The 21,904-nt window shown below is 35.2% G+C and overlaps 1 protein-coding gene across 1 annotated transcript in view; it reads left to right on the top strand.

Annotated features, from left to right (window-relative positions):
* LOC139140035 (dynamin-binding protein-like) overlaps window positions 1-21,286 on the top strand; it is a 40,479-nt gene extending 19,193 nt beyond the window's left edge. Inside the window, exons 9-24 of the mRNA XM_070709027.1 lie at window positions 1,526-1,649; window positions 2,664-2,755; window positions 3,079-3,134; window positions 3,701-3,794; window positions 4,321-4,426; window positions 5,039-5,169; window positions 6,035-6,139; window positions 7,084-7,215; window positions 7,871-8,026; window positions 9,839-9,946; window positions 12,253-12,435; window positions 13,159-13,338; window positions 14,103-14,298; window positions 15,329-15,513; window positions 16,322-18,498; window positions 19,889-21,286. Of these exons, the coding sequence (XP_070565128.1) occupies window positions 1,526-1,649; window positions 2,664-2,755; window positions 3,079-3,134; window positions 3,701-3,794; window positions 4,321-4,426; window positions 5,039-5,169; window positions 6,035-6,139; window positions 7,084-7,215; window positions 7,871-8,026; window positions 9,839-9,946; window positions 12,253-12,435; window positions 13,159-13,338; window positions 14,103-14,298; window positions 15,329-15,513; window positions 16,322-16,501 (2,028 nt within the window). The 3' untranslated portion in view covers window positions 16,502-18,498; window positions 19,889-21,286. The remainder of the gene's footprint in view (window positions 1-1,525; window positions 1,650-2,663; window positions 2,756-3,078; window positions 3,135-3,700; window positions 3,795-4,320; window positions 4,427-5,038; window positions 5,170-6,034; window positions 6,140-7,083; window positions 7,216-7,870; window positions 8,027-9,838; window positions 9,947-12,252; window positions 12,436-13,158; window positions 13,339-14,102; window positions 14,299-15,328; window positions 15,514-16,321; window positions 18,499-19,888) is intronic.
* The last annotated feature ends 618 nt before the right edge of the window (window positions 21,287-21,904 follow it).

The raw sequence follows: 21,904 nt of genomic DNA, 5'->3' as shown, positions 1-21,904 counted from the left end.
CAGACACAAATCTTTCTTATTACAAGCTCGGTCATCCTAATGTTCAACTTTAAAGGCTAGGCACCTGTTCACACTTTTTTCACATATTCATTTCCTTATTACAAAGATACAGGATAAATTGGATCTGAAAAAAAAAACATGCAATACAAATCTGTACAGAACACTTCCCCATCAATCTGACTCGTCTTTGAAATCATCTCAAAACATTTCTTGTGTAGGAAATTGCATCTCAAATAATTTCTCTAAAGGATCATATCTCAGTAAACATGTTGAAATTTTCGTTTTCAAGGATTTTGTGGCAAATCCTGTGTTAATATATTCTGTATGAAAAGCATTGCATCCTTGTATTTTCTTATATTCTGCTTCAACAGCATGGCAAGAAATGCTCTCCATACCTTCTTTTGAAGTCTTTTGTATAAAAGATAATTTTCAAGGGTCAGATGTTGTAAACTTTGATGATTTTTTCACAGTTTTTGTTTTCAATTTCAATTTCAAGTTTTTGTTCCACTCCCCAAAGCATGTTGAAACACTAACTACTTAGTTTGTCAACACAGCGTCTGTGTGTGTAAAATGCTCTGTAATTGTCTACTTTTGAATTCTGGTCCCAATAGAATTCACTTGTCAACAATACCAATGCAGTCCATATACGTACAGGCTGAGTTGACAAGCTGAATACTGTGTATCTCAGCATACTTCGGGGAGTAGAACAAGAAACTGTACTCGACTTTAGAAACAAAAATAGTCATCAAAAAAAGTCATCAAAAAAAAAGTCATCAAAAGTTACAGCTACTGGCCTTTTCATTCGCTAATATATGAGTAAATTTGACATACAGGCCATTGTCAGCCAATCAGCAGATCTCTTAAGTAAAAGACTTAACTTACCAATTGGCAGCATGCTTTTATGAATGCCATAGATCAAAAAGTGGTGGCAGGTCTTCAGTAGAACCTTTCCAGCAGCTTTCTTCAATTTTCTATTTCTGTCTATTTTTACAAAAGTATTAGTCATATATCACTTATTCATTTTCAGACAAGACAACTAATACAGCTCTTGAATAGATAAGACCAGTAGTCAATTTCATGTCATAGATAGTGTACTCTGTTTGTATGCGTAACAACATTCTTGTGGTTTACAACACTGTTGTAAAACAGACCACAGACAGAAAGATAAATTATACCCTGTACCTAAGGTGGTAGGGATTTATATTTCAGCCAGTGTAAAATTACACCCTGTTTTGAGTATCACTCAGCTCAGTCTCAGGTAGATTCCCAAAGTACTGAATTGAAAATAAAATTTTAGACTCTACATGAATATGCAGCAGGTAGAATTTCATTCTGTTCAGCGACAGTTCAAATTTCATATCTCAGATGAAGCCTGTCGCTGCATACAAGTTCAAGGCTAGCTTTGATAAATTATGCCAGTCTGTAGAACTACGAATTTTCACAACATGAATTGTTCTGTAGATTCACCACTGGGATCGTCTTTGAAGGAAAAGGAAATTTGCATCTCATCTGTTTCTGTTTACAGATGAAGGGACTCGAACTTGATATCCTCTTTGGAAATGTGGAGCAAGTCATCGATGTGTCGGAAAGGTTTCTGGAAAGTTTGGAGGAAAACATCACCAGGAAACCACCAGAGGAACAACTTGCAGGTCGGTAGCAAGGCAGACATGTTTGGAATATTGAACACAGTGTGAAAGTTGAAAGGAATTCCAATAATTTGTTTGGTGGCAGTAGTGATAGAAAGTTAAAATTGCTCCAGTACCGGGTATCCCAATGCTGTGACCTCAGAGTGTACTTTCTGAGGAAGGAAGTTGTTTTCAAAAGTGATACTGTACCGGTATATCATGTGCCTGTAGTTTCATGTCAATGCAACCAAAGTATTACATGTAGATCACATGAGGGGTGTTCATGGTGGGTATCATATATAACTGGTACTGCCATGCCATATGTAATCTATTCTGTATGCCCCTCACTGTGTTTGCCAAGGTTATTCCTTTACTTGATACATGTTAACCTCTTATTTGAGAGAAACATAGCATCATTCAACCTTGTGGTTTGCCTGAAATGTTTTTTTGAATGAAGTGTGGCAACAGCAGTGATGACTTGTGAAGTTTGATATCTTTTATTATCATGTAAATTGAGGTCAAATCAGGTCATGATAGTGTCTATTTATCAAAATGTAATGCTGGTATACTGCTACAGGCAAAAAAGCACTTACAGATTTCTCAGGAGGTGAATTCTACACATTGTAAATTTTAATTTGCCTTTTCTAGCTCTAACTTTTTGTATCCTTTTGTAGTCAAATATTTATTTATTTATTTATTTATTTATTTTTATTCATTTTCTTTGTATTTGTTTATTGCTACAAAATGTGTATTTATTGCTCGCACTGTCAGGTATCTACATATGTACTATATATGTATGTCTATATGTACATATTGTATATATTTATGTATGTATGTATGTATGTATATATGTATATATGTATGTATGTATTTATGTTTGTATGTATATATGTATGTATGGATGTATGTATGGTATGTACTGTATGAGTGTGTTAGTATGTGCCTATGCATTCAATTCATTTTGTACATACCATACTCATTCATTTATTTATACTTACCAGTGTTGATGGCATTTAACATGTTTTGTCTGTATACTAGGTTTATGTTTTATCAACTTTTCCAAGGAACTTGAGGAAGTGTATTCTCAGTACTGTAGGAACCATGACGATGCCATCGCTCTGCTGGAAAAGGTCAGTCAGTTGAGAAGCCCTCTTCACATTATGGTATAAAGTTAAACTGACTTATTCTACTGTACTTGCTATGGCAAAGGATCGTATACTATTTGGGAATTATGGAAATATTTCTGCTGTCTGCTACAGTGCAGCAGGCTTTTTAGTGGATTCATGGTGAAGTGGCTTTTGAAGCCCTGCAACATTCAGCATACACTGGGTACTTCAATAAACGTGTTCATTCATAAGACGTGCTGTGTTGCTCAAAGGAAAAGGACACATCATGTGACCTCAGGGTACACATCAGTACAAGTTTTTTACAATAATTGTACACTCTGTTTCAGTATGAAGACAACCCAGACATTCAAGAGTATATCAATGATGGTCTTGCCATCGTAAGGTAAAGCCATAGTTCAATTATAGTCTCCTTTACAGACAACGGAATTACAGCAGATTAAATCTCAATTATTATCTGCCTTCCTATCTCTTCAACTGCCTATCTTTCTGACTGTTTCTGATCTGTATTTGTATATTTTTACAGTTCTGCTCTCTCTTAGATTCTATTTGACCACACAATTATTTGATTTGTAACTAAGATGGTCAGTTATGTAGCTAACCATTTATATGTGTTAAAGGCCCAAGTAATCACATTAATTGTGGTGAAATATTATCAAACACCAAATAAAAATATTAAACTAGCGATCAGAACAATAATTCTTGGTGTAATAAGTATTTGGTACTTGTATAAGTATAATACCGGCATCATAGAATTTAATGTAGTTGGTTTTAAGTATTTGTATCACATTCTCCACACTCCTCTGCCAAAGACTCATGATAGGAGATTGTATTAAAATCACATACCTGTACTGTCTGGTGAAATATTTTAACATTTCCAAGGAAACAAAATAGGGTAAACGAATATACTGTTCAACATAGTAAGTTGTGTCACTTTTGTGTCTGTTCCAGACAAAGCACCAACTGTTGGGATTTGGCATCATTCTTAATTAAACCAGTCCAGAGAATTCTCAAGTATCCATTGTTATTGAATGAACTCATCAAGGTAAGTCTGAAAGACACACAGATTCCCAATTTGTCTCAGTCTTTAAACATGATCAGCAAGCATTTTTGGAATCACAGGAAATCAGCCACGAGACAAATATAGTTAATCAGGCTTACCTTGAAGTAATTCTCTGGGTTCAGAAACTCTGAAGAGTGTCTTCTTGCGAGTCTCTATGTAATCTTGAAAGATGATGTAGTTTTATCCAGAGTGGCCTCTAGAGGGCAGCAGTCATGACTCATATTTTGTACCGTTCTCCATACAAGTGAATTCGACTCTAGATGACCCACTGTTTGAACAAACTATATGCATTGGGCTGACAAACATTTTGATTATCCTCCAACATTAAGAAGGCAGCATTTATTGGTCATCTTAATGAACAATTTGAAGAGTTTCCAGTCTCCCATACATTAATGAACAGATTAATTATACATACTATATTGATACCTGTCACAAACTACTCTTCTATGCTCTGATCGTTGGTCTTCTTTCAAGGTATCCCTTTTTGACCTCTGCCCTTTCACCCCAGGTGACAGAAGAAGATCACGCTGACAAGAGTAACCTACTGAAGGCCATCAACACAATGACAGATGTTGCCACTGCCATCAATGAATTCAAAAGGAGAAAAGATTTAGGTAACGGAGAATGTTTTCTCTCATTTTGCTTCTTTTCGTATTCTTTTATTTTGTTTTGTTTTGTTTTCTTGTAAAAAAGATAAAACAGACACATATCAAAAACAATAAGTTTATTATCAGTACTAAACTCAATCTACATATTATTTTCCTTTTGCAGTAGTATTGTAATCAGCATAAACCACTCAGTGAAATATAGAAAAAGATGACTCAGAGAAGAGCCATTTCTGCATACATTTGTTTTCGTCAATGCCAGTAATAGTTGAATAAGTTATAACACTTTGTCTTTTTGCCTACGAATCCAATCCACCAGCTTGATTTATCGAACTGTTTACAACTAAAAATTATTTACTGAATTCTGTACTTAAATTGCTTCAATCTATAACTGTTCAAAACTTTCACTATTTCTAATGGCACTACTGTTTGATATTGAACACTACATACCACCCAAGATACCAAAATGTGAGGTCATATAGGGTCATGATAATGGCCAACTAAGGACTAGACTTTTATTTCAACAGTGCAGTCTCTGCTGGACAAACTTGTACACACAAACTTGAGCTGAGTATGACCCCTGGACTCATCACATCTTCATTTCTTAACGTGTCTTTACAGTTTTGAAGTACAGGAAGTCAGACAGCGATACAATATCCAACAAACTTGGCAAACTCAACTTACATTCCATCCGCAAGAAATCCCAGAGAATGAACCAGAGATTCTCACAAGTGACAGGACTTGTTACGCAGGTATGGCCATTTTCAGCTCCACCTAGGATAATGCCAGAAATATTTTTTCAGGGAAAGCACTGTAATGCTTGCGTAATTGTTAGATTTACAGTACAGCAGAACAATATCGTCAATCAAAACTACCAATTCAATACAGATACACATATGGCAGAGTTAACGCTATAATTAGATGCCATATATTAAGAGCAGCTTTTTACCTTTTACACATGTAAAGTTATTTTATCTATTGTATAAAGAGAAATTAAAAATTTACAGTCCTACATAGTCTATATAGGCACTCTCCTTTAGCAATCATTAGTTCTATTTCTGAAACAATTTACATAAACACTTCTTAATCCTTTGAGTACCAAAGTCAATTTTGTCACCTTTATGAAATATAATTCATGCATTTTTAGGGCTAGGTATTTTTTTCAGATTTTTCCAAAATTTTGATCCAAATTTTGGTCCAAAATTATCAATTGAAACAAAATATACAGAAAAATTCAATATAAAAATTGGTAAAATGCTGCACAAATTTTGTTGGGACCAATTACAGCACTCAAAGGGTCAAGTCTAGGAGACAGTGTACTGATTACATGGGAAAAAACATTATTAGTATATTTTGTAGCAGTGTGTATAATGTATTCTATACACTAAGAACACAAATGAAAAATGAAAGGAAAATGATTTAAAAATGTTTGAGTAAAAAATTCAAAACTTTCTGTTCAGGGGTGTGTGTTCTGTTGACAGGATATATACATGTGCCAACTTTTGAGTCACAATACATTATTTCACACTACATAAATTTTGAATTGTCCATCCATCCACCCAAACAACGGATTATGACTTTTCAGTGTATGACTCTGCATTTCATTTGTATTTCCAGACAATTGATGAAGAGTTTGTGGAAGAGGAGAGAAAATTCCGAGACCTGGAAAAGACAATCAAGATATTTGTAAAAGATGTCAATTCATACCTAGAAAAACTACAAGTAAGTTTTGTAAAACCAGTGTGAAAGGTTTTAAGCTTTAGCTTGATCTTTATTTGTTATAGATAAAGATCAAGTTTGTCAGCACTGATCGAGCTGCCTCATCTATCCTCCCCAAGTTCTTGATTTTGATGTGCTCCCATGAACATTGTATTTGACTAATTATTGTACTTTGCCACACTCTTTAGTGAAACCTCAACTTCAACAGTTCACATCATTCATCAGTGTTCACTTTGCAGTGACTTTCTCTGTTTGAACCATAGTGCTGTTACTTTGTATGAAAATATCACTTTTCATAGCTTCCTAATACTGTACATAGGTCAAAGGCACCCTGTGACATATGTACAGGCTCTCAAATATATACACTTTGCTGATATGCTGTGTGTGAACTCACTTGAAGTTTGTAGAGCGAATGAAGTTTTCACCATCTTGTTTTTGTAAAATTTGAAGTTTTATTTTTCCAGTGGAGTTAAGATAGGAATAGTTGCCATTTTAAGTCATTATTCTTTGATTTTCACTGTGACACCCTTATGTTGATTATGAAAGAGAATTGTTTTTTTCTGAGGAAAGTTTGGGCGAAGATTTAAAATTTTAAGTTTCAAGGCCAACACTACCTCAATTGCAAAACTTTTGTTTTATACTGTAGCAGATTCTTATCTGACCTTTTACCTTTTCATAAAACTTTTGTCACATGTTCCAGCTTAATTCTTTTCAGCAGTAAAGATGGAGCTTCCATGCCATATTTTGGGATGAAAAAGATTTTACTAGTCTTTCACCAATCAGTTTATTTCTCTCTAAGTTGCTCCATGTTGAAAATACAGAACAGTATCAGTAATTTGAGAAGTGCCAGACATTTGTAGTTTTCTCACAACTTACAAACCTATTACTCCAGTGCTGTCTATCCATGACATACCTCATCTTTCCATTCCCTGCGTATCTGTTGTCAGGAAGCCACATCAGAACAAGCTGTGTTAGCAGAAGATATTGCAGACTACTACGCCAACCAGTCCAATTTAGATGAAGTGGCAAAATACAGTAAATCACAGCGTGATCTTGCTAATAAACTATACAAAAATTATGTAAGTATGTCTGTATGCTTTGTTGTATAAGTGTCACAAAGAGGGCCCAGTATCATGATTGAAGAGTTTGAGTAGATATGTTTGTTTATTTGGAAGCCATGTAGATGTATGTGCTTGTTCACTCTGGGAGTGCTACTGTATGCTGTAGTCTTTGGTTCTAATTACCGTCTATGGAAATTGGAACTGGGGCTTAATATGTTGTATGTTTGAGAGGGTTCATTTTAGAGTGTTCATAAAGTACACATGTTGGAATACTTTCACCAACGTTATCAATACTGGTAAATTCATCACCATCGTCACCTCAAATTACATGTTCCTTCACAATCAAGGAGTGGGGTATTTTACTGACTAATAGCAACATGTTGGACAGAATGTGTGTATTATATGTGCATACTGCAATTGTTAGGGTGTTGCTAGGTAAATGAACACTGTTTTACAAACCAAACAGTATAATGATAAAATGTTGATATAACAGCAAGATGGTAGCAGTGAGTATATAGTAAGGTTTTCCCACTATTCCAGTTCTAGTTTTGATCCAGCTTGACAAGTTATTCTGGATGAGGACCTGGAGGTTTTTCCATCTTTTAGGTTTGAAAAGTCGGATGATAATATTGAATTTTGTTATTTTTATCATATTTCTCCACGCATTATACAGACTTTGTTTGTACAGCAGAGGGTTGTTTCACCCCTCAACCAGCTTCTAATCATGTTTCAAGGCCCTCATAAACTGATCCAAAAGAGATTTGATAAACTTCTAGACTATGATAGTGTCTTACACAAGGGTGAGAAGGGCAAAAGTGAAAAAACTAAGGTAAGTGTCACTGGCTTTCCTATCAACATCTTAACTAAAAGCAGTAAATACACTGTACAAAATAATAAAATCACATGGTATTATGCATGCTTAGAGTTTTGAAGGGCCAATAGTGACAAGTTTTGGTGATTTTTTCTCAGTTTTGTTTTAATGTCAACTACAGTTTCTTGTTCTACTCCCTAAAGCATATTGAGATAGAAGTATTCAGTTTGTCAACTCAGACTGCACATGTGTGAACTGCATTGACATTGTTGACAAAAGAATTCAAGTCTGGACGAGACTCTTTATGTAAACAATAACAGTGCATTTTACATTGTGTATAGATGCTGTGTTGAAAAGTAAATAGTTGATGTTTTAGGCAATAGAAGAATAATTTGTGATTGACGTACAAAACAAAAATAGTGAAAAAAACAATCAAAGGTTACCTATTAGCCCTTCAATTAACTGCTTCTTGTAAAGTGGTATTAACTTTTGTCACAATTCGCAAAAATTAAGGCAAAGAACAGGAGTTGAAATATGACTGATGTTAGAGGTTGATATCTGCAGTCATAGAGAATAGCTACCATGTTTTTGTAGATCAGGAATATGGAGTGCGTATGCAGTTGAAGTAAGAGTTACTACATCAATTTGAATTAATATAAAAAAAACAGACACTGTGTCTTTGATAGGAACTGTAAATCATGATGAAGACATGGCTGCTCAAATGATACTGCAGAAAAAGGAGTGCGATCTTTTAATTTTTGTCCAGTCACTGAATTGATAAAGATGGAACACAAAAGAAAAACTGCTGATGCAAATTACAATATTGCTCTGACCAATGGTGAAGTTCTACATTGAAATCTGTTTATTCTATAAACAATGTATTGGAAATGGAAGAGTGAGATTCAGTGAAAAAAAGAAATCAAAATTTCTGTTGCAAGAACCTTTTCTGGAGAATGGAATCTTTTTGTATGAATGTTTGTTTGTATGTATATGACTTTGATGATGTATGGTATACTCACACTCTGGTATTGTCTCTTTATGCATATCTTAATAAGCATTAAAACAAATTACCTCAATATTTTGGTCTATTCCAATTGCCTTGAACTTCAACTATTAGATTTGATCTACTTTGAAAGAGGATGAAATATGTCCACCCTAATTACTTGCTTGCTTCTCAGTTTGAAAACGTAAAATCTAGATAGATAGATTGCTAGATAGATAGATAGATCAATAGATAGATAGATAGATAGATAGATAAGTAGAAAGAAAGATAGATAGAAAATATATAGATCTATAGAAACATAGATAGATAGATAGATAGATCAACAGATTGATTCATCGATCGATTGATTGATAGGTAGAGAGAAAGAAACATAGATAGATAATAGATAGATCGATAGAAACAGATAGATAGATAGATCAATAGATCGATTGATTGATGGATCGATTGATAGGTAGAGAGAAAGGAACATAGATAGATAGATAAATAGATAGATAGATAGACAGATAGATAGATAGACAGATAGATAGATAGATAGATAGATAGATAGATAGATAGATAGATAGATAGATAGATAGATAGATAGATAGGTAAAGTTGCATTGTAACACTGAAATCTTTGAACCAGGTTGCAGGAATTGTGAACAATTCATCAAGCTTACTGAGAGAGCATGCAGCAACAGTGATAAACTATCACTGAGAGAGCATGTGGCAATGAAAGTAAACTGTCAATAATCTCTGCCAGTATGCTTGTAACAACGGCTGCTTCTTATTATTATGTGTTGTCTTCTCTTCCCATTTCTCTGTTCTCTGTGCGTGCATTCCATGCAGTCCAAACACAAGGAAAAGGAGTTAGATGAGGAAAAAGATTGCGATAGCCCAAAGATTACCAAGTATCAAGGAATAAGAGAAAAAGATAAAGAAAAACAATCTAAAGAGGTTGGAAAGCAATGGTTGACCTCCCTGTTTGTTCTTATGATTTAGCCTGTAGCTACATACTTCCCTACCACTTGTACTGTGTAGATTTTCAGTGTTGTAGGATATTTCTGTTGGATGTCAGTTATTCAAGCATGACCTGTGTGCCTAAACCTTTTGCATGATATATGGTAATAGCTTCTATCTTATTTTGATTTGGCTAGATAAACTTTTATATTGTATTCCCTGTTGGTGGCATATTACAATTGCAAGCTCTGCATTATTAACAACAACATTTTTATAAATTTACTTAAAATTGTATTCTGGCAGGTGCATATTTCTCACTATCAAATGTCCATTTTTGTTAACACATGTGAACTCATCTGATTCACATTAGTTTTAGTCACTGTTTTCTATTTGATTCAGTGATGTGAAACAATACTCTTTCTGTAAGGGGGCTTAAGGTGGTTGGAAAGGCTAGAGCGTCAGTTATAAATTTCAACAAAACTATTAAAATATAAAAGTAGTCAACATTCTCTGTGGAATAAAAAAAACGAGACATTTGGGCACAAAGGCATTGCAGAGTTATAGCCTGTTAAAACTTCTGAAAAACTGACCAAATAAGAAGAAGTTGGGGAGTCCTTAGTGTATTAACTATGGTAGAGGTCCCCTAGCTTTTAATAAAATGTTTTAAAATGGAAAGTCATTATTTGCTGTTTTTCAGGAAAGTTTGACAAGGCAGTGCTTGCATTCAGAATGCGTGACTGCTATTGTAAATGCATTTTTAGATTCTTTGAGTGTCAAAGAGGTGTCAAAAGTGAGATTAACCAAAAAAACTGCTCTATGACTTTAAAAGAGGGGTGCAAATATGGCTTGTTTTCAACATTTTTGACAGAATAACAGTTTTCCTGCATAATTGTATACCAATTTAATCCAACTTTGAAATGAGATATGGACATGGAATTTTTACAGCCTATTAACAAGGTTACAGATAAGATTTGTACGGCACAATTTTCCTGTATTTGAAGTACTTTTTGAAAAATCACATTTTGAAATTTGAAAGGATTTTTAATAATTTTTTGAAATATAAACCCATGTAAAATCATAAAAACAAATTTTATTTACAAATCCTGCCGTACAAATCTTACAATAAATAGTGTCAACATATTTATAACTAATTTGGTAATATTAATACTATCCAATTATTATTAAATTCAAATATGTAAAAAAAATATGAAAAATTAAATTTCAATATTTACTGGTGTCATATTGCAAAATCATGGCTGCAAATATACAATTTTTATATTCTTTGGAGAAAATATTAACTAAGGGAGTTATCCTGAAAATTTGAACTAAATATCTTGATTCTAACACTTGAAACTTGACATTAACTCTGAGAAAAGAATTGGTGCAAAAATAGCCTTTCCAACCACCTTAACCCTTTCACCCCCATTCCTCTATCTAGAGGTCCAACTTTACCATAGAAAATGATGGCATTGGTTCAAACCATGGAGGTGAAAGGGTTAAATTATGCCTATTCAAGGAAGAGTATGAAAGATGACTCCATCTACTGTAAATGTTTGATTCATTGTAGGATACTAATTTTACTCAGTTGCTCATGTAGCACGTTTTGATGTTCTACTGGTATATGAAGAGCTTGTAATGTTGTTGTCAGTTTTCTTGCCAAATCCACCCCCCTTAGCTATTACAAGTAGTGCACCTTGTCTGGTTTATGTTGTTCGATATTTATTAGTGGAGTAAAGGGTCAAACCATATCAAATGAAAATGTGTGCTTTTAAAAGCAGCCTGCGAAATGTGTGCAGAGATCATGAAATGAATACAAAGTGAATAGTGTTTGTTTCTGTGTACATGTACGGTATACGTAATTCAACAAATGTACAGTGATTATACTGGTACTCAAAGAGCCCTCTAATATTCAGAACTCTTTTGTGCTTTATAAGATAGGCCATTGTTGGCTTTTTGCTTAAATATTGTATGGTGCCACATGACCATACACCTTGACATTTGGAGAGGTCAGAATCATGTGTTAATTGCAGTGAAGACTTTGAACCATATTGTGTTTCTAATGTGGCAGGACCCTGATAAATTTCACCAAGTTTCCCCTGTCATGTTACTGGGATCCCCCTGTTATACAGAAATGGTATGGCCTACATGTAAACCATAGCAAAAACACTGAAACATCACTCATACATGTATGTGGACAAGGGGTGGGACAGGTATTTTTCTTTGCCGTCATTATCATTTGAGGTATTTGCCACGAGTGTTTCTGAAGATCAGGTAGCTAATTTAAGTGTGATACATTCTTGCAGACCAAAGACGAGCGAACCCTGGCCCTGAAGAACTATGAAGCATTGAACAAGCAGTTACTTGATGAAATGCCCAAGCTGTACAGCATGTCAGTGACTCTACTTAAAGAGTGTGTGCAATCATTTATAGAGGCTGAAAGGGATCATTTTGATGCCACTCTTAAACATCTCTACCCACTACTTAAGGTATGTTTATTTCTCTCTGTCAATAAAGATTGTACCAAATCTCCAATATCAGTACTGAGTTACAAATTTTTCTTGTTTGGCATTTACATAATTGGCTTTTTTGTTTGCTGGATTCCAAAGCATTATGTGCAAAATTTGAATGCTACTTCAGTGATATTCCACACTCCTCCACGTGTAACATCCTCCATTACTTTTACAGGAATTTTGAAAATGCTGCACATCCGTCTATAAGCTCCTCACCATAGTTAAGCTCAAATATAGAAAGTGTTTTATAGGAAAGAGTAAGGCATTGTTGTAGTTTGCATCCAGGGATCGTGTAATCAGTTTGATTTGGAACAGCAGTGTGAAATACTGTGTCAGTTTGGCTGGGAAAAAGTCACTGCAGAGTGGGTTTGCTGTCTTGTGACTATTTTTATCTGTCAATACTGACAAGATTTCATTGACTATTTCATACGAACTCTTGCATTGTGTCATGACTCATCCAGTTCAAGAGTTTGTATGAAATTCTCAATGAAATCTTGTCAGTATTTATGACTAAATAATTTGACTTTCTGACAAACCTAACATTCATGTCACATAATAAACAGGAGGAGGTACAAAGGACGTCGGTGCCCCTGGGCCCCATGTTTAGTTGTCAGACTAAAGTTAGCATTGATGATGCTTATGTTAATAATAAAAAGTATTTCAAAACCAGTATTTTCATTTTGTATACTCTCTCATTAGCTACCAATGATTCTAGACAGTTCAAGGGAGGATATATTGAATGACTTCACCACGCGGAACCAGCAAGCCATAGAGAAGTTCTTGTCCTTCAGTTTTGTACCCAGAAATTTTGATAAAAAGTCCGGTGAAAAGAAGTCAATCAAGAAGGTACCATCACCAACAAAACAGATGCCAACCCAGGTATGTGAGTGAAATATAAGATTACATGGCATTCCTCTGATACCATGCAGTGTAATACTTGAACTTGGTCCGCAAAGATGTGCAATGGGTATGAGGAATAGTACCAATTTTGTCTGCTTTCTAAAGTAACAAACTTACTTGCTCAATCTAGCACCCTCAGTGTGCTAAAATTCATCTTGAGCTCAACCCTATCTTTTGTACTGGATATACCTTTATAGTTTGACCATCACAAAGTATGAAAAGAGAATCAAAGGTAGACACTGAAATGCAATGCATTTTTTAATACCCTACATGATCGAGAGCCTATCATCGTGCCAAGGGGAGTAGAACAAGAAATTTTATTTGAAAGATGGACAAATAGAACTTATGGACTGAAAAGTTACAACTGATATTGCTAATAAAGTCAAATCAAGCTGTTGTTCATTCCATAGTCCAAGGTCTTGTGAAGGGAATGAGAATATCTTACAGTAATGAATGGAAGGGAGGTTTTGGAAACTGACTGCTACGTCCTGCCTGATGAACTTTGTTGTTGATGATTTGCACTGTAGATGATCAGATGTATTGCTGTCTTGTATCTATGACTTCATCACTTACGTCAGATGTGATGTCCATGTAAACTCAACAAACTGATGAACAATGAAACACAAGCATATAATCAATGTCTATCATTCCAAATATTTCATGCAATATAGTCAAAATCAATCTTCGACTTCAAATGAGCCAGTTCTTGTAACCATGGATACTAATTTGACCTCTTGACCCAGCAGTCCACATCACAAGGGGATGGCCAGAAGTCGTATGTACTGTCCAGGTATCTGACTGATCAGCTGTACAGGGTGACGTTAGATTACACTGCTAGGGATTCCATGGATATCAGTGTTAAGAAGGGAGATCTGGTCGGTGTCATCAAAAGACAGGATCCCATGGGTGGTAATGACAAGTGGTATGTTGATAATGGAGGTGAGTTTGACATGACTGTGTCACAGGGTCCGTAAGCTTCTGGATAGTCCTCAAAAGTCCTTGAAATTTAGTGCCTCCTGGAAAGACCTTGAAAAAAGTCCTTCAAAATGAAATTGAGTCCTGGAAAGCCCTGGAAAATTGATAATCTAACCACAATTTTCAAAAATAACAAGATAATCAGTTGTGATATCATGAGATTGATATGTAAAATTTGTATATTATAAAAATGATATCTGGAAAATGGTATTTTGGGCCTCAAAAAGTCTATGAAAATTGCCAAATAAGCCCTTAGACATCCTTAAATTTGAAGTGACTTTGATTGTTGGAACCCTTTTGTCAGTTTTTCAGCTGGCACATTATATTTTCCAACTTCAGCGACAAGAGCAGAGTCAAATGAATGCAAAAAGTACTCTAACCACAGTCAATCTAGGGAGTTCACCTGAAGCACAATTGGGCCCTCTAGAATTCCTTTACCCTTTTCCAGCCAGACAGTAATAAGTGTATCACTTCCTCCATCAGCCAAGTCGGTAAAAAGCGGTATTGAGCCAAAACAGGACATATTTTCACCCACTTGGCTTGGTCTGTTATAGCATCTTCAGTCCAAAAAAATCAACTTTATCTACATTTTCAACAGCCTTCAAATGTACGGTATTATGTTAAAATACACCATATGGAATATGTTGTGTTTCATTAATTTTAACCATCTTGACCTGGTGGTGAAATATAAACTTGGCAGGAAAAGGGTTAAAGGAACCATTGAACTGAACTGTGGTCTTCATGGTCTGTTGTCAGGACAATCATGATTAAAGTGAGCATGAATATCAAAACACGAAGTGTCACAACTTTCTAATTTCTGTCTGATGATGGATTTGTTACTCATTGTGTAAAACTTCTAAACCAGGTTATCTACTTACTGTTACAGTAGCAGAATTTGGCCTATCAGTGTCACTTGGTACTTTTCCCTGTATCATTACTTAAATATCATAATTTGATTAACATGAGATTTCTGTACAACTTGTTCCCACAACAGCATCTCAGGGTTTTGTACCTAGCAGTATAATGGAAGCATGCGGGGATGAGATGAAAGATGCACCGATAGCGTCCATCTCTGATCTCAGTAGCAGTTCCCATTCACAGCCTGACTACGTCAGTGAGGCAGATTCCTCCTCCTTCAGTCAGCAGTTCCAACCAGAGCAACAAGAACCTGTGTGCCAGGTAAATACCCATAACAATTTTCATTCCTACTAACTGAGACAAGAACAGGTAGGCTATACTCAAAAGTCACTAATCAGATGAAATCCTTTGGGATTTTAGAATACCTACACATACTGCTAAACATTGCACAGTGTGTGATTGTGAGTGCCACAGATTGAAAACAAGTACAGATCTGTTGCTTTACCGGTAGATGATCAAACAGAGGATTCTATTTTCTGTTTGTACTAAAATAACACCATCTTGGCATGGTATAATTGTGATGCTCAAGATGAATGTTGAGTGTATTGTCAATACCCAATGGGTCTGTGGATTTAATTGTTGTGTCTGCATTCATAGAACTTTGTTTACACAGATACATCGCTGCACTGGTCTCAAGGTTGATGCGAGGATAATGTAGAAATATTTGTACATTCACCACAATTTACATTGTACCTTTCAATAACGTTTAGTATGACTGCCAGGTGGACAGTCATGTGTTTGATAAGTGCTGTTGAAAACAGCTAGAGCTTAATATCTTGTCAGTTCAATAATACTTCATTTTGATGATCATCAAAACATATCATGTTCTCAAAAAACTACATTTTATTCCACATCTACTCTCATGGTTGTTCTACTCTATGACTGTGACATATCATCAAGGGACACACATGTGATTACTTTAATCTGTGAATTGGTTCATGTCACTTATCCGCTCTTCAACACCTGTCGAAAGTGATCACTGGAAAACATTTCATTGACAGCACATTGTTGAGTTGTAAGCCTTCCATGCCTCTTTCTAACTCTACTCTGCCTGATGTATTTTTTGCAGTATTACTATGCTGAGTGGGCATTTGAGGCTACAGGGCCAAATGAGGTTAGCCTTGGTGAAGGTGAAGCTGTGAGGGTGGTGACAATGAATGACCTGGAAGGCAATCCAGAATGGTGGCTGGTAGAGAAAAACGGACAACAAGGTTACGTTCCCGCTAATTACCTGGCAAGGATAGAGTAAATATGTAAGTCACACGTTGTTAATGGTTCTACAGGGACACATCCAGGGCCCTGACTCTGATTGGAAGAAGAGGAGGTGAGCCCATCATGCAACATTCAACATGGAGGTTGAAATGTTCCCATCATGCAGCATTCAACATGGTGGAGCAGACAGGAAGAAGTGACGCCTTTGTTCGACACTCGGACTTGAAACAGTGTAGATTGAACATGACACTTCAGTGTCTGCAAATTTGTTATTGTATTGTGATATTAGATTAACATACCTGGAGAGTGTAACTAGCAAATACTATTCATTTATTGAGAAGTACAGAATTAATGAAGCTACTAGTGCATTCATTATTATTTATGTCATTGAGTACAAGAGAGTTTGACTTGTGTAATGTTTTAGCTCCGTACAGTGAGTTGTAAATAATGTGATATAAATGAATATGGTTGTTGAATCTAGAGTCTGAAAAGATTTTCACAAAACTGGATTATCTTAGATTTGATGTATACAATATACATTTGGTGTCATATAAATAATATAAAGTATATATATCAGTGACAGTGTGATTAATAATGGTTGTACAATTTTAATCACAAGACAGTTGCTTTTTAACCCTCTAACCTCATCAGTTTGGTTAACCCTCCTGTGGCATTCAATGATGAGGTTGGAACCATACATTAAGTAATAGGGGTGAAGCAATGATGTCATGAGTTGAGGGTACCAAGGTAGCAATATTGAATATTTTGATTTCATGAAAAGGTTTGTGTGAATGTGTCTTCATGAAGTGACACATTTATATCCAATAGAATACAAACAGAAGGCAATACAAGAACTACAGGACATTCCCTGTCGGTAATAATTTTTTTTAAGTTGAAACCTCTGTGGCTTTTGCCAGGTGTTGTCTAGCCAAATATTTCATTTACCGTCGTATTTATTTTTTAATAATTATGTATTTTGTAATGCAATCACCCTGAACTGTAAACCATGATAGGGTCATGGTTGAAGGTCATGGGTGAAGTTCAGGTGGAGTACTTATTGTTTATTTTTGTACCACATTGAGCAGAGGTGCTGTACGTCATGTGTATTTGTTAATATTTTACTATGCAAGTGAGATTATTGGTGTATATTTATGCAGGGCATGTCATTTTCTACTATGCTTTCACATGTACTTGTACCGTACTTGCCTGACCAAACCTAAGATGCCTATAAGTGTTGAAATGAAAAAAAAGCTCTGATGCATCGTCAGCTCTTTTGTAACTGTCAGGATACTATGTACATTCCTTCCAGTGTTTTGGTGAATTTGTCCAGCAAACTTGACTCTGAAATGTCCCAGTCTCATGAAGTACAGTCTACTATATACATTACTTCTTAGTTTAGTTGGAAGATTACACAGCATTCATGTACAACTGGTACTTTCCAGGCACTGGAATTCAACTCACAAAGCAATCCATTTTTGTTTTAAAGTTTGCTAATAAGCTGATATTTCTTATGTATCTTTCATTAATGTGTAGATTAGTTTGGATGAATTTTATTCAAGAAAAGGGCATGCAATCAAATTTATGTTGTGTTTCTGATACTGTAAGACAGAAAATGTTGATGATTGTGCAAATGTGTTGATTTATGACAACACTGTTGCCTCTACCAAAATGCAAATGAAACATGATATAAAAAGTCCCTGATATGTCTTGTATGTTGTATCAGCAATGCCACACTCTTGAATTATTGTGTAACATTCCTTTTGTTTTCCTGTTGTCAGATGTATACCTACCTCACAGATCTTGCCATATGTCGGGTAGTGTTAACCCTTTCACCACAATGGTTTGGCCCAAACCCATTGTTATCAATACTGATTGTGGACCTGTTTACAGGGTATCGGGGCAAACAGGTTAATGCTAGTCCTGCTCTTTTTGTGTTCCAAACCAATAAAAGCTCAGGTATTTTTTTCATTTTTTTTTTCTGCCACAGTAATAACACACATGGGAAGGCATACAGAATGACATGCCTTGTTTGTAGTATTTTTAGCTCCGCTGTCAGCGACGCGGAGCTTATCAAATAGGTTGATTTTCCGTCGTCGTCCGTCGTCGTCCGTCGTCCGTCGTCCGTCGTCGTCGTCGTCGTCCGTCAACAATTGCCTTCTCCTCTGAAACTGCAAGTCCAATTGCTTTGAAATTTTATATGCAGTTCACTTGTGGTGACTACACTTAAGTTTGTTCAAGTCGTGGTGAAATTTGCATATTTGTATTTTTGGGGCAATTTTTGGTGTTTTTGGTAAAAAAATCTTCTTCTCTGAAACCGCTTGTCCGATTGCTTTGAAATTTGATATGCAGTTTACTTAGGGTGACTTCAGTCAGATTTGTTCAAATCGTGGTGAAATTTGCATATTTGTATTTTTAAGGCAATTTTTGTCATTTTGGTAAAAAAAATCTTTAAAAATCTTCTTCTTCAAAACTACCAGTCAGATAGCTTTGATATTTGGTACATATGTCCCTAGGGATGATCTATTTCAGATTTGTTCAAATTGTGCAGAAATATGCAAATTTGCATTTTTAAGGCAATTTTTGCCACTTTGGTCAAAAAATGTATTTCTCAAAAAGTACTGGTCTAATAGTTTTGAAATTTGGTATACAGGTTTCTATAGATGAACTGAGTAATATATATTGAATTTCTGATGAATCTGAAATTTTGTATTTTTGGGGCTATTTTCGTCATTTTTGGTCAAAAAATGTGTATTTCCAAAACTATTTATCTGATAGCTTTGAAATTTGGTATACAGGTTCCTACAGATAAACTACATGATATTTATTGAAATTGTGATGAAATCTACAATTTTGTATTTTTGGGGCAATTTTTGCCATTTTTGGTCAAAAATGTTTTCTCAAAATTAGTGGTCTGATAGCTTTGAAATTTGGTATACAGGTTTCTACAGATGAGTTCAGTAATATATAATGAATTTCTGATGAAATCTGTAATTTTGAATTTTTGGGGCAATTTTTCCCATTTTTGGTCAAAAAATGTGTTTCTCAAAAAAAGTACTGGTCTAACAGCTTTGAAATTTGGTATACAGGTTTCTATAGATGAAGTTATGAACTAAATTTGATCTCTTGAAATTATGATGAAATCTGCAATTTCATTTTTTGGGGCAATTGTTGCCATCTTTGGTCAGAAAATTTTATTCTCAAAAAACTACTCATCAGATAGCTTTGGTTGACATGTTCTTAGGGATGATCCGATGTGATATATTCAAAGTATGATGAAATCTTCAATTGTGTATTTTTGCAGCTTATTTTAGCCACTTTTTCTGGCCTCTGCATTGAGCTATCAAAGATTTCCACCTTCCTAATCAACATGTGTAAAAAATAGTTATTCTCTACATAAACACAGCGGAGCTATATCGGCCGCTAGGTCGCTTGTAGATTCATAGTGTTTCTCTGACATGTTAGTGTCTCTTGTTGTACATGTGTTGATCAAAGGTAAGGCAGCAGCCATGTAGTGTGATAGCCTGCCCATGGATAAAAAAATCTTGTGTACAGAATGGTCGTGATTGGACTGGAAAAAATGGCAACATCTGTCCATTGACAAATCAGGAGCTGGTGTACAAATAACGAAAGTGACCGTTTCTCTGCGTTGCATGAACTTACCCATGATGTTTTTGTGATTTTTATGTGACACTTTTTGTCCAATATCCAATGGGTTTGATTTCTTTATGAAATTCCGTAGGATAATGAATCAATGAAATTAATTTACAGGGGTAACTGAAGAAAATTTGACGCAGCAAATCCTAGGAATCATGCAATTCAAGTGTCCCCGCAATCAAAATTTACTGATTCGTTGATTACTTACTAGTGCAACCAAACCATTTTATTTATTCAGTTTTTTCATTTACAGAAAGTCCAATAATGTCAATAAATGAACTTCTTTCTGGTATTTTCTGGTGACTATGAACTCCAACTCTATAAAAGCAGTGAAATAGTCTGCATGTATCAAACACCTAAGAACCGTATGGTGTAATCTGCATTATCTGTGATGACTTCTTAAAAAGGGGGGCAAATCCATACCATTTTGTAAGCTATGGCAAGAACTATTACAGATACTGACCTGAAAGGCAGGTCGTCTAACAGTTGTGAGAATATACAGAACAAATCAAAGACAAAGCTGAATGGAAATACATGTGCATTCATCAGTTAAAGTCTGAGTTTTTAGAAATCAAAGCTCCATAAAGTGTTCTTGCATGCTGTTTGACATCTTGTGACAGCAGTCACATTGTGATCTGGTTGATTTATGTGACATACTAACTGGAATTTTTGTAGAATATCCTAGATCTGTGAACTTTGGATAGAGACAGGTCTCTGCTGCTGAGTTGTACTTGTCTCTTGAAAAGAGCACTGCTGTATATCCTCTATGAATGCTTGGATCACTGAGATCACCCTGTTATCATCAAAGAACAAGTCATTCAGCCTTTGTATCTGTTTTTGCTCTCTCTTTGGAAAGCATTGGTCTAAACAAGTTTCGCTTTGCTTGTATTAAGCTGTAAAGGAGCGTGTACAATGTAATTCAGTCTAAATTAAACTTGAATTCAGATGATGGATAGAAAGTGTAAAATATGTGATCCAATCATAGACAGTAGAGAAACCAATTGAACCAAAAGATTTACAGTTGTGAGAAGAGTCCTTGAATTTGTTGATTTTCTTTAACATTAACCTGATTTTTCTTTATAAAAATGTCCTACAATTCTGAAGTCAATCATTGAATCACCGCTGTTGAATTATCACTATGTGTGCAATAAATAATCATTATCATGCAGCAATCGAGTGTATTTATCCGTTGAAATCTGAAAAAAAACTTGCAAAAAGAAAGCCAATCACAAATCCTGCTCATGTGCAAAGAACGTGTACACTCTGTTTATCTGAACAGTTTAAATTGAGTGCATATTCTAAGCCTTATTTATGCATTGGATGATGATAGGTAAGCTACGGCACACTGCAGTCAATGAGTTTGTCTTTTCTTAGCATCTGGAAACAGTGAGAAAAATTGCAATGATAAAAAAATAGGCAATATTCTAATTGTAGTTGATGCTGGTCAGTCTAGTGAAAGAAATTTTAATATGCGAACAGTTAAGTCTGCGGACGTTAATGTTTATTAAAGAAAATAAACAAGAACAGTCTTGGCATCTGAGTAAACATAGTGTGACAATAGAGATTGTTTCCTTGTTTTGTGGATCAGTGGATATAGAGTTCATATTTTGTAAGGAGAGATAGTTTTTGTACCGTTTGAGCAAATCCATCAGCTGTGATTATAATAAATATGTATCTGTGTTCAGCAGATTTGAAGCAGGTCTGCAGTTGTTGGCAAAATTATGCTTTCAAAATGGTGCAGAGTTTGGAAATATTTTTTTGTAATTGATAGTCCCATGTGTAAACT

Source organism: Ptychodera flava, chromosome 9, assembly GCF_041260155.1.
Source record: "Ptychodera flava strain L36383 chromosome 9, AS_Pfla_20210202, whole genome shotgun sequence".
Taxonomy (NCBI): domain Eukaryota; kingdom Metazoa; phylum Hemichordata; class Enteropneusta; family Ptychoderidae; genus Ptychodera; species Ptychodera flava.
This window is presented reverse-complemented; position numbering and strand designations above follow the sequence as displayed.